The sequence below is a fragment of the Diabrotica virgifera genome, chromosome 10 (assembly GCF_917563875.1).
Source record: "Diabrotica virgifera virgifera chromosome 10, PGI_DIABVI_V3a".
Classification (NCBI taxonomy): Eukaryota; Metazoa; Arthropoda; class Insecta; order Coleoptera; family Chrysomelidae; genus Diabrotica; species Diabrotica virgifera.
The window spans coordinates 21,762,564-21,775,468 of NC_065452.1; the positions used below are offsets into that span (position 1 = coordinate 21,762,564).

The 12,905-nt window shown below is 33.1% G+C and overlaps 1 protein-coding gene across 1 annotated transcript in view; it reads left to right on the forward strand.

The window, feature by feature from the left end:
- Positions 1–216: 216 nt before the first annotated feature.
- LOC114338335 (protein trachealess) overlaps positions 217–12,905 on the forward strand; it is a 192,002-nt gene continuing 179,313 nt past the window's right edge. Inside the window, exon 1 of the mRNA XM_050641585.1 lies at positions 217–485. Within this exon, the coding sequence (XP_050497542.1) occupies positions 316–485 (170 nt within the window). The 5' untranslated portion in view covers positions 217–315. The remainder of the gene's footprint in view (positions 486–12,905) is intronic.

A 12,905-nucleotide genomic window follows, 5' to 3' on the forward strand; every position in this document is an offset into this window, starting at 1 on the left:
ACATCCTCGGTGTATTGGCTACTTGTTGATGCCCACCGTCACGGCTTCTTGGGGCGGGCTTCCAAGCGAATGGCATGCCTCGACGAAGGTGAGTTGCGTAAAAGCGCGCCAACCACGTCGCAGTTCGCACGCCCGCATACGCCCACACGAATCTCTCGTCTCCTTACTCACTACTCATTAGTCACTAGTGTCTGAAGAGGCAGTAGAACGGTGAGAAGCAGCACGTGAGTGAGTGTCGCGATTTCTGCGATTTCTTTCGTACACGTTTTTGGTGTCAGTGATTATAATAAGTATAGTGATTGCGGACGCAAAGACATGCTGCCGTACCAGGCTGTCGCTATGGACTATGCAGTGTCTTCCAGCTTCCAGAGACATCAGCCTTCCTTAGGATTAGGAGTCAACCTTAATCCAGCCTTCACACACTCCTGGTTCGTACCAGCGGATCTGTGTGTTTCCTACAAACAGACTCCTCTCCTCGAACCAGGGCATGTCAACTTATTATCTCTGCTTTATATATTTTTATTGCTTTTTTTGCTATTACTTTTATTTATCACGCGTTATTCGCGGTATTATATCACCTGATTTAATGTTTTTATATCTATTAATACTTGCTTACATTTACACCTAATTCATTAGATAAACAACCAATCTATGGACTCTTCATATTCAAATAAAAGTCAATTTTTATTTAACAAAAATCGTACTTAGGTATATCTATAAGTACCTACCTATCTACATAGATATTCAACATTTGGTTAAAGTGCCTATTTGTTTCCTAATTAATGAGTAAAATAGTGTTTACAAGCTGCGTACCAGTTGTGTCAGTTTTTTTATACCTACCTATCTTTAGTTTACTCTTTTAGTTGGGAATAAACCACAATTTAATTTGAAGTTTATTTGGCGTTTCGTTTCCACTTCGAAAATCGATATAAAACTACAAAACATTCATAAATTAAATAAATTTTGTTTTTGTCGCTTAAAAAATTCTTCTACCTAATTTAATAGTATCTGACTCATTCATATTGACAATTCGGACATATTAGGTACCTATTATTCATTTTAAAGTTTAAAGTAGATGACTTTAAAATATTGCAAATATTTTTTGTGCGTTCCTGGGACGACTTTATTGGAATAGGTATATTTCATTCGATTGTATGAACTTAACTTTAACTTACGAATATGTATAGGTACATCAGAAAAAATTATAGCATTCGATTTGTCTTTAAAAAGACAACCACATACAATTATTATGACACTAAAATTCTTCTGTTAGTGATCATCTACCTAGTAAATCATGAGGAAAAAACCTCATAATACTATCCCGACATGGTAGGTATTTAGTCTTACTATGTTAGTTTGAAACATAGATGATACCTATATCCTCGATATAGGTATTATTGGCTTACTAATAGTGGTAATTTCTTTCTATTGATTTCCTCTTTTAATATACAGAACTTGCGACTCAATTGGTTTCATTTAACACAATTAGAGCCGCTTCTTTGATTTTCCTCTTTTTACCATCTGTTTCTTTCAGGACTATACGTACTTGAACATTTTCAATGAATTCTATACCTATTCATTTGTATTCATTTGCGTGTTGTTTACATAATATTTGAAATTTATCAAATTCCCTATTTTTAATAGAAGATGATGTTCACTTATTCTCAGGTTTAATGGTCTTAATGTTTCGCCTAAATAAAAGTGTTCGCATTCACAAGGTATTTTATAAATATGTACAATGATTTGTTCTTTCTTGTTTACTATTAGGTTTAGTTTTAGAAAACATATATAGATCTCAATGTGTTTGTTGTTTTGAATGTTGTTGAAATAATATTTAAGATTTTCTGAGAATCGAGATTTTTCCGAGATTTTATGTTACCTACATAACCCTCTACCTACCTCTACCTAGGTATGATATTGTTATTTTCCTCGTATTATTTTTTGTGAATGTTATAGGATCCTGTTCTACGTTGTTCTATTCCAGTCAGTCTATTCTTGAAAATTATTTATAAACGACAAAGGATAATCATTTTTTAATAAAACACATGTTAACCAACCTTTTTCTCCAAACAATCAAGTTTCGTTAGAAAAAGTAATTTTGGCTTTATCATATTAGGATTAAATGTTTCCCTTTTTAACGTTGATATTGTGTTTTGATTTGTAATTATTTAGATATCTGTTGGTGTGTGTTGGTTTGGTTTTCTATACACCTGAGTCTCATATCCAATAGGTACCTACTCTTCTTTGAGATTAAAACATGGAGGAAAGATAGTGTTCTATTATAGGTATTCCTTTTCCATGGTAGGTAGGTAAATGTTATGTTAATGTCTCTTCTTTATCGTTTATACCTATTATTTAGGAATGCCCAACACCTCTGATCAATGAGGCCGTATGGAGAACACATCATCTACATATCTCCACCATACCGTGGGTTTTAAATTTTATTTAGAAATAATATTTGTTTCGAAATCTTCCATAAATATATATTAGCTAATAATAAAGATAAAACGGAGCCCATTGCTGGACCAACATTTTGTTTTGGTACCTATTTGACGGATATTCTTAAGTTAAAGTTGATTTCATGTAATCGAATAAACGTCGTATTATCGTATTATTCCAATAAAGTCGTCCCAAAAATACAACTCATAAAATATTGGTTATATCATTTTAAAGTCGTCTACTTTAAAATGTATAATAATAAATACCTATGTCTGAAATGTCAATACGAATGAACCATATAAATTATTACAAGAATTTTTTACTAAGCAACAAAAACAAAATTTGTTTAATTTATTAGATAATGATTTATATTTTGAGAAATGGATAAATTTATATTTATCCGAAATGGAAATAAAAACGTCAAATAAATTTGATCTTTACGTAAAATGTAAAATTGTCGTTTATTCCCACCAAAAATACAAAAAATAATATCTATCATTTTTGTAAATAAACATTAGGTATATAACGAAATACTATTTTGAATAAAAACATTCTAGACAACGCAACATGTGCAAAAAAGCAGCTATGAATCGTCTACTATTTTTTTTATAAACTCTAAATAACTGGGATGTCTACTATTTCTTTATATCTACCAAAAATAAAGTGTTAAACTTCTTATCATTAAATCAAAATTAGAGAACTGAGAAATAAAACTAAAAATTCAGCCACTTTAAGGTATCTATCTACTACTTCTAAATTTCTACTGATTAATAGATAATTGATTATTACAATAAATACTGATAACATAATTTGACTGATCTCAGATAATCTTTCAATCTATTTAATCGCATTTTAAATTGCATAAAATGCATCCAAAAGTTCATAAACATGGCAAAATAAGCATATTAAGGGCGAGATTTTGTTACTCGGGGCTTTTTGGGATCGCTGAATACGACTACGACATCAGAACCGACCTCCGGAGCACCTGGTGCCCAGGGTCACTGCTAAGGTACGTCGTCTGGAGGTTCGAGGATTTTCGGCGCTAAATTAATTGAAACAGATTACTTGGAGGTTTTTGAAGTCGCTGAACATAAATACGCCATCAGAACCGACTCCCGGAGCACCTGGTGCCCAATGTCACTGCTAATACATGTCATCTTCTGGAATTTCGAGGGTTTATGGCAATAAATTGATGCAAATAGATTATTCGGGCGGTTTTTGGGGTTGATGAAAACAAATACGCCATCAAAAACGACACAAGGAGCACCTGGTGTCTAGGGTCACGTCATCTTCTGCAGTTTCGAGAGATTTCGGCACTAAATTGATACAAAGGGGGACAGTTGATACACGAGGAGTTTTGGGAGTACTAGTACTGACTGATCACGAATACGCCATCAGAACTGACTCCCCTGAGCACCTGGTGCCCCCGGTCATTGCTAGGGCACGTCATCTTCTGGAGTTTCGAAGGTTTTCAGCCTTGAATGCATGTAAACATATTACTAGGCGGTTTTTGGGGTCGCTGTATATTAATAGGCCATAAGAACTGACCCACGGACCATCTGGCGCCCAAGGCCATTGCTAAGACATGTTATCTTCTGGAGTTTACCAGGTGCACCGGGTGTCCTGGTATGGTGCCTATCAGTTTTGATGGCGTATTCGTCTTCAGCTACCCCAAAAACCCCCGAGTAACGAAATCTGGCCCTTAACACACTTATTTTGACATGTTTATGTATCATTTTATATATTTTAAAATGCAACTATGCATTTCCACCCATTTTTCTATAGTAGACTTTTTTCCTGACGTAGATACCTACTTCTGAACACAATGTGCTAAATGTGATAAATGTGCTAAAAAGTGATCAAACTGGTTAACCTGGTTCGTTTTTTATTTCGTATTATTTTGGTATGAGATCGGTTAGTTTTGCTACTCTAGTTGATTTGATACCAGATCCTTTTAAAGCTCTGATCAAACCAATTTTTCAGTTAAATAAATTACATTCATTCTTCTTTTTGCGGCAATTAATTTAATTAATATAATTAATAATTTAATGCCAAATAATGATGTTAATGTTTATATTACTGAATAGAGAATTGAATGACCTTTCAAATGAGCTACCTCACGACCCGTATTCCTATTTAAAAAAAATCATCAATTATGTCATCACGCCCAAATGGATGAGGTCACTATTAGGTATGGCATCTATATCAAAAAATCATAATTTAAAAATAAAAATCGACCTGTCTCGAGATTTTTCTCCAAAGTGCCATATTCTCGAAAAAAATGAATTTATTCCATAATTTAAAACCTCTCTGTATACAGAGTGGGCCAAAGAAAACAGTCCACCTCGATATTTGGCAATATTTAGTAGATTTTAAGGAAATAATGAAACAGGTCGATTTTTGATCTAAGGGGGACACATTTTTACGGTACATACATCTGTCATTGTACCAAGGGGCAGATGGGTGGCAGTTTGAACATTCAAATTAAGCAAAAAAGTAATGTTTATTTATCAAAAACATTTTTTCTGTTTTGTGACAACAGTAGAATGTATTTTGAATTAAAGAAATTACATACATTCTTCTTTTTGTGTAAATTAATTTAATTAAAATAATTTTTTCTTGGACACCCTGTAAAAATAATTATATTAATGTTTATATTACTGAATAGAGAATTGAATAACCTTTCAAATGAGCGAGAACACAAACCCTATTCCCTATTTAAAAATAAGGGGTGGGGGAAGTGGAAGGGAAAGGATTGTCAAATGACAGATGTATGTACTGTAAAAATGTGTCCCCTTTTAGATCAAAAATCGACCTGCTTCGTTATTTCCTTAAAATCTAATAAATACTGCCAAATATCGAGGGGACTGTTTTCTTTGGCCCATTCTGTATATATATTTATGTATTATATATTTATGCCTAAATATGTAAATTTCGATGGATAATTTTTTAATATTAATCCCGACATCTTAATATAATCAGAAAGTGTGAATTTTAAGACAGTGCAAAGCTGTAACGGTTAAATTATATTCCCCTTTTAATAGTCAATTTCGACAAGGAGCTTTTAATGTTTATACACGGTGAGTCATTTGCAATCCAATTTCTATCCCAGTTTCTGTTCGACTTTATGTCTGTCAGGCTAATTGGAATAACGATACTTTTCTCTCGCGTTTAATTCCAGAGGGCTGGCTTGGCTTGCTCTGCATCCCTAAACGTTTGTCCTTGGCATAGAATTCGGTTAGGGGACACACTTTCCACGCATCGTAGGTCCAAGGTCACATTTAATATTCCATTACTGATATGGGGTTTCCTATACTTCTGTCTTGTTTTTATCGATTTGTCTCCATGGACCATAAATATTTTGCGAGAAAGGGGCTTGGTAACATTGTTAATGACAAATAATTATATGAAATCAAAAAATAATAATCATGGTAAACTATAAAAATAGTCTACTCGAATCTGGGCAATAGAACTTACAGAAAATGGAGCCCTGTGAAGTTGGCACCTCTAAATACGATTTTTTCAAAAATTTTTCTTTTTTTTTAATTCTTCATCAAATGTCCACTCTTGTCCAGTAAAAATTTTTTTTCCACCTTTTATTTACGAGATATAAAAAAACGTGAAATAAGGCCCAACACCCCGAAGTCAAAAAAAACTTCGTAAAAACTAATACGTTTGATTATCCAACTGTTATCCACACTTGTCCAGGCATTTTTTTAATTGTCCACCTTTTATTTATTTAAATTAGCAATAATTATCGTTTGTTAGTAAAAATGCCAAAAAATGAAAATTTTTGGAAATTTTTTTTTCACGTTTGATTGTCCATCGAATGTCCACCCTTGTCCAGCAAAAAAATTTTTTTTCCACCTTTTGTTTACGAGATACTAAAAAAACATGAAATAAGGCCCAACACCCCGAAGTCAAAAAAACGTCGTAAAAACTGATACGTTTGATTATCCAACTGTTGTCCACACTTGTCCAGGCATTTTTTAATTGTCCACCTTTTATTTATTTAAATTAACAATAATTATCGTTTGTTAGTAAAAATGCCAAAAAATGAGAATTTTGGAAATTTTTTCACGTTTGATTGTCCATCGAATGTCCACCCTTGTCCAGCAAAATTTTTTTTGTCCACCTTTTGTTTACGTGATACTAAAAAAACGTGAAATAAGGCCCAACACCCCGAAGTCAAAAAAAGTCGTAAAAACTGATACGTTTGATTATCCAACTGTTGTCCACACTTGTCCAGGCATTTTTTTTAATTGTCCACCTTTTGTTTATTTAAATTAGCAATAATTATTGTTTGTTAGTAAAAATGCCAAAAAATGAGAATTTTTGGAAATTTTTTTTCACGTTTGATTGTCCGTCGAATGTCCACCCTTGTCCAACAAAAAGTTTTTTTGTCCACCTTTTTTGAAAAAAATAGTTGAAAAAAATTTTTTGGACAGAGAAGGAGTACAAGTTTCCGAATTCGAGAAAAAGTTGTCAGGACTAACAGCTTTGGATTGTCCAAAAGTTGTCCATTCGTGTTCAGACATTTTCATTACTTGTGAAACATTGGTTTTTTCTCAGCAATATTTTTCCAATAGTTTGGTAGCAACAATGGATTATGAATGCAAATTCCAAAAAATGATATTTTTGTTCAACGCCGTGTAGGAAAGGTTACTTTTCCACACGCTCGAGCGATGCAATATTCGCATTTTCACACATTGTTGAATAAAATATCGTTCTTAACTAGTGTGGAACAGTTTTTTTAACTCATCTGATTCATCAACCCTCAGATTCGTTTAAAAAAAACTTTTCCACACTAGTGAAGAAATATATTATTGTTTGTTTGATGTTTGAACTTTTACTATTGCTTAGCAAGAAAATTTTCGTTGTCCATTTTTAGCCTAAGAGATAATTAGAAAATGATACATAATATATTTTACCCATAATAAGGCCAAGCACCTGGACTTTGAAAAAAGGTCATAAAAACTAATAGATTTTACTGTCCAACTGATTTCTAGACATATTTTGGCATTTTTTTATTTGTACACTTTCCATTTTTCTTTTTTTTTTTGTTGATCGCAATTATTTATAATTTGGTAATAACATATTAGAAAATTCCTCGGAATTATGATTCATTTGATGCGTTAAATGCTGACAATTTTCTGTAAATTTTAAGGCGAGGATGAAAAATTTCTTGATGATCAACATTTTTGAGAATAGTATGTCATCTGTAACTTTTCACATGGGTTACTTACTATTTAAAAAGATAACTCATTTTAATATGCAGTACTTGTCATATATTTTAATAGTTGATTGTGAATGAAAAGTAAAGCACAAGTTAAATTGTAAAATTCGAAGAAAATATGCTCAAGTTATGTTGATTGGATAACCGAAAAATAATATATGTTTACATATTTTGAACAAAAAAATGCATGATAGGTTTGAGAATCACGGAGAAATAGACAATTAGACGACTAACAATTAATAAGTGAGTTTATTGATATACTTCTGTAGGATTTTTGTAAACATTCAACATGTCATTTTTCTATAAGTTTATAGAAAATAGTAAAAGTGTCGGTGATAAATGTTTTAATAAACGAAAAATGTAAACTGCAAGTTTTAATCAAATTCCTGGTGCAAGCAATATTTCCCATCTTAAGGGGACACAGAGGCTGCTGCAGTGCGAGTGAGACGCATAGAACAGAAAGCGAATGAGCGGAAGGAGGAAACGGAGAAAACGGCCTCTGTCCCGCTTTAACTAATGACGAAATAATTTTTTCCCGATCGATATTCTTTGACGCGGCATCTACCAATCACAGAAGACGAAATGAGAAATTCTCATTTTTTGGCATTTTTACTAACAAACAATAATTATTGCTAATTTAAATAAACAAAAGGTGGACAATTAAAAAAAATGCCTGGACAAGTGTGGACAACAGTTGGACAATCAAACGTATCAGTTTTTACGACGTTTTTTTGACTTCGGGGTGTTGGGCCTTATTTCACGTTTTTTAGTATCTCGTAAACAAAAGATGGACAAAAAAAATTTTTGCTGGACAAGGGTGGACATTCGATGGACAATCAAACGTGAAAAAAAATTCCAAAAATTCTCATTTTTTGGCATTTTTACTACTTAACAAACGATATTTATTGCTAATTTAAATAAATAAAAGGTGGACAATTAAAAAAAAATGCCTGGACAAGTGTGGACAACAGTTGGACAATCAAACGTATCAGTTTTTACGACGTTTTTTCGACTTCGGGGTGTTGGGCCTTATTTCACGTTTTTTTAGTATCTCGTAAACAAAAGGTGGACAAAAAAATTTTTTTACTGGACAAGAGTGGACATTTGATGGACAATTAAAAAAAAGAAAAATTTTTGAAAATATCGTATTTAGAGGTGCCAACTTCACAGGGCTAGAAAATGGTATATATCTAGACAACGCAACATGTGCAATTTCCTTTTTGAACAATTTTTAGAACAGGCGGATTTTTTTTTGGGTTGGGTAAATCGTATGTGATCTCAGTTTTTCTTCTTTAATCATTTCGAACGAAATATTATTCTTCCTCTTTTGGTGCCGTCTTCTTAGCGAATAATGGCGATGGCTTCTGCAAAGTCTTCTCTATTTTGGACTTTTCTTATTAAACTTTGCAAGTTTAATCCTGGTCATTCTTTGATGTTCCGCAGCCAGGTCATTTGTCGTCTACCCGGGCCGCGTCTACCTTCTATTTCCCTTCTATAATAAGCTGAAGTAAGTTATACGTGGATTAATTTCTAAAACCCCATAAAACGCAATAAAATTCAAGTTTTTCAAAACCTGCTTAATTTTGTAGATAATTTTATGTAAATCCCTATAAATTTTTGCACTTATGTAGTTCGAAATTGTAACAATAATCTAGTGTTGCTAAGCTGCAATGTAGCCTAGTAACTATCAACTCCGATAAATAATTTGCGAATTGTCATTTTTTTTCGAAGATGTTAAGCGTTCAACAAAGAATTTATCTTGTGAACTGTCATTCTTGATAAAAAATATTTTGCTTGTTCAACCCCATAAAAAGAAAACAGTAAATTTTAATATCAATAACAAAACAATAATAAAGAATAATAGGAAAACTAACAGTAAATAAAAAAACAACTATTCGACGTGGCCCCACCAACTTTTAAATTCTTTATAAGCGTTTATTAGCATGTCTGGGTTGATTCCTCTGACACCCAATAAAGCTAATGGGGCCTAACCCCCTTAAAAAAAGAAATCCAAAATAGTTAAATCTGGTTATCGAGGCGGAAAAAATATCGGCTCATACCGTCCAATCCATCTTTCAGGAAAATACTCATCTAGCCATCATGTTGAAAATACATTTTACGTCTTTGCTCCAAGGGAAGTTTATCTAATTCCGGTATTAAAAAGTTGTCTAACAAATCCAAATATACTTCCTGATTTAACGTCTCCTCCAGAAAATACGGTCCGATGGTCCGATTATTCGATCTGGTAAAACAGCACACCAAATATTTACCTTCTTATAAAATTGACTATTACGTTGAATCCTGTAATAAGGATTTTCACTAGCCCAATACCGACAGTTTTGGGATGAAACGATTCCATTTGTCGTGAACGTGGACTCATCAGAAAATAGAATATTGTATAGTGAAAGAAGCGATCATTCATAAGTTTTTCACTAATGATTGAACAAAAGTCAAGCCTCGTGTCATAATCACAATATTGTATGGTGTGAATAAATTTTGGTTTAAAGGGATGAATGTTGTTTTGCTTGAAGACTTTCTCTAAGTGACTTTTGCTAAAGCCAACTTCCGTTGCTCTTTTTCGTAAACTTAACTTTGGATTTTCCCTTACTGACTATATAGCTAGGGTAGTAGCTGCATCATCGTCCTCATTATACGTCGTTTCCGATCTTTTTCTGTTTTCAACAGATCCAGTCTCATTGAATTTCTTTATCAGTTTCTTCATCCATTCCGCGTAACGAGTACATCTGGATATGTTTCATTGAACATTTCAATCACATGTCGGTACGAAACAGCTCCAATTCCATAACACTTTACAAGATACATAAATTCTTTATTGGATGCTGAACATTGTCTTGTCGAAAAAGAATGACAATTCGCAAATTATTTATCGCAGTTGACACCTATTGCCACGATTTTGAACTAAGTGCAAAAATGTATAGGGATTTCATAAAATTGGCTACAAAATTAAGCAGGTTTTCAAAAACTTAAATTTGATTTCGTTTTTATGAGGTTTTAGAACAAGCAAAACTTTTTATCAAGAATGACATTTTTCGCTAAAATTGAAAATAAAAAAGTTGTTCCTCTTGGGTACACATCGGTGTACAGTGTACACACTGTATGTTATGGACTACTACTATCGTAGACAGTTAAAATCTATAATTATATAAGAGACATTTTTTGTTCAATATTTTAATACAAATTAATACCAAACATCACGATAAAATAACAGAAAAAAATAATTGAGTAATCTTTTTGTTTTCTACGTTAACAATTCTAAAATTATCTATTATAACATTGGAATATGTAATAGTTGAAAGATTTGTTTAGCCAACTATAACATATTTTTATTAACTAAACTTTATTTGGTATTGACAGAGAGAACAAGAAATCACTGTCAAGTTGGCATTCCTTAGACGTACCTTTTTATGTGCTTTTTTTTCTTCTTCCTCAGCTTTTCCATTTTCAGGGGTCGTTGTTCTTTAGCTGTCGTTCCACAGAGTTTTCATTTCCACGTCTAACGTGACCAAACCATTGCAGTCTTTGTTCTTGAATGTTTTTGGTACTGTAGTCACTCCACATTTTCCCCTAATCAAGTCGTTCCTGATATTGTTCCTTCTAGTCTTACCCAGCATCCACTGTAACATTTTCATTTCAGCTACCTCCATCTTCTTTTCCTGAATCCTCATTATAGGCCACACTTCACCGCCGTACACTAACGCAGGTCCTTCCCCGATTTTATACTATCACAGAATACCCCACTCATTTGCTTACCAATCAAGTTAAACCAACCAGCCTGTATCATGTGGAAAATTTCTCGATGTATACCAAATTTACAATCAAGATGCAGTAGAAATAAACAAACCAAGACACGTTAAATGCTAGAGGAACTGGTCCGAATATGGGCCCCCCATTTGTTTTTCTATTGAAACTTGCTTATAATATTTTATAACAATGTCTAAATGTCATTTATACATGCTATAGGACATTAGAAAAGAAACTGCTAACTATGTATTTTTTATAACAAAGTTTATTTATTTTACGGGTAATAATATGCTGTGGGGCATATTTTTCTAACCAGGCCAGGCTGTCTAAAATATGGGCCCCATTCAAAAACTAACAAAATTTTCTTTTGACCACAAAAATACGAAATAACCTAGCCAACAATTTATGCTTAAAGAATAATAAACATATATGTGAAAAAATAAAATGAAATTATCTGCAAAAATCGCAAACGTAAGAGTTTTTCTCAGCTCCGGAACAATGTTCATGTGCCCAGACATTGCACATTGCACATTGCACATTAAACACTGAACCCACGTTTCTCCTTTAGTATCATCAGAAAACTGTTGTTCACAAAATAGACATGTGGCGTCATTGCTTTCAGGAGAATACTGTCCTATCTGTTGGACGTCAAGGTCTTCGTCAGCGAGCAAAAATTCCTCTTCCTCTTCTTCATCCGAACTGAATTTGATTTTGATTTTTCTCTTGGTTTTTTTACATTTTCTTTCGGCTTTAAATATTAGACTCCCTTTTCCTTCCTTGGTCTTTACATTTTCTTTTGATTCAACTGAAAACACAGTTCTCTTCTCCGTTCTTTCTTTTGATTTTCTTATATTCTCCTCAGTTGATAATTCAAGGTCTGATTTATATGGAGGTGAAATTATAACTTGAGAACGAGAATTTTTCCTTCCTCTTGAAGACGCTCGCTTCGTAACTGATGGGACAGTTGAAAGAACGAATGGACTTAGGTATGTTTTGAACGCTGTTCTGGCACAGTTGTTGCGTTCGTTTTGTAAATTAATGGTTGTTCTAGGTCTTTAGAATAACTTGGTGCTTGATCTTCTGAACTAACTGTTATATTTTCTGAAAAAATCGTTTTTGCAAGGTCGCTTGTCAATTCTTCTAAATAAATTTCAGTCAACTTACAAGTTTTCTCAGATTCAAAATTCTCAGCACTGAAATCAGCATAAAAAAATGGTTATATCTATTGGCCGTATTTCTGTAACTTTAAAAGCATTCTTAGCTATCTCTGCCGCCTGGCATTTAAGAAATAATGCATTTTCCAATAGTTCTGCTAGATTTATGCGAGCGGTCTGAATATGGGCCCCCAGCCCATATTTACGTCACAAAAGGGGCCCATATTTCAAAATATGTACATTCAAGAAAAATATTAGCTTATGATTTTGTAATTATTTTTTGTTCCTAACCTACATTAAAACCATTTTCCTTC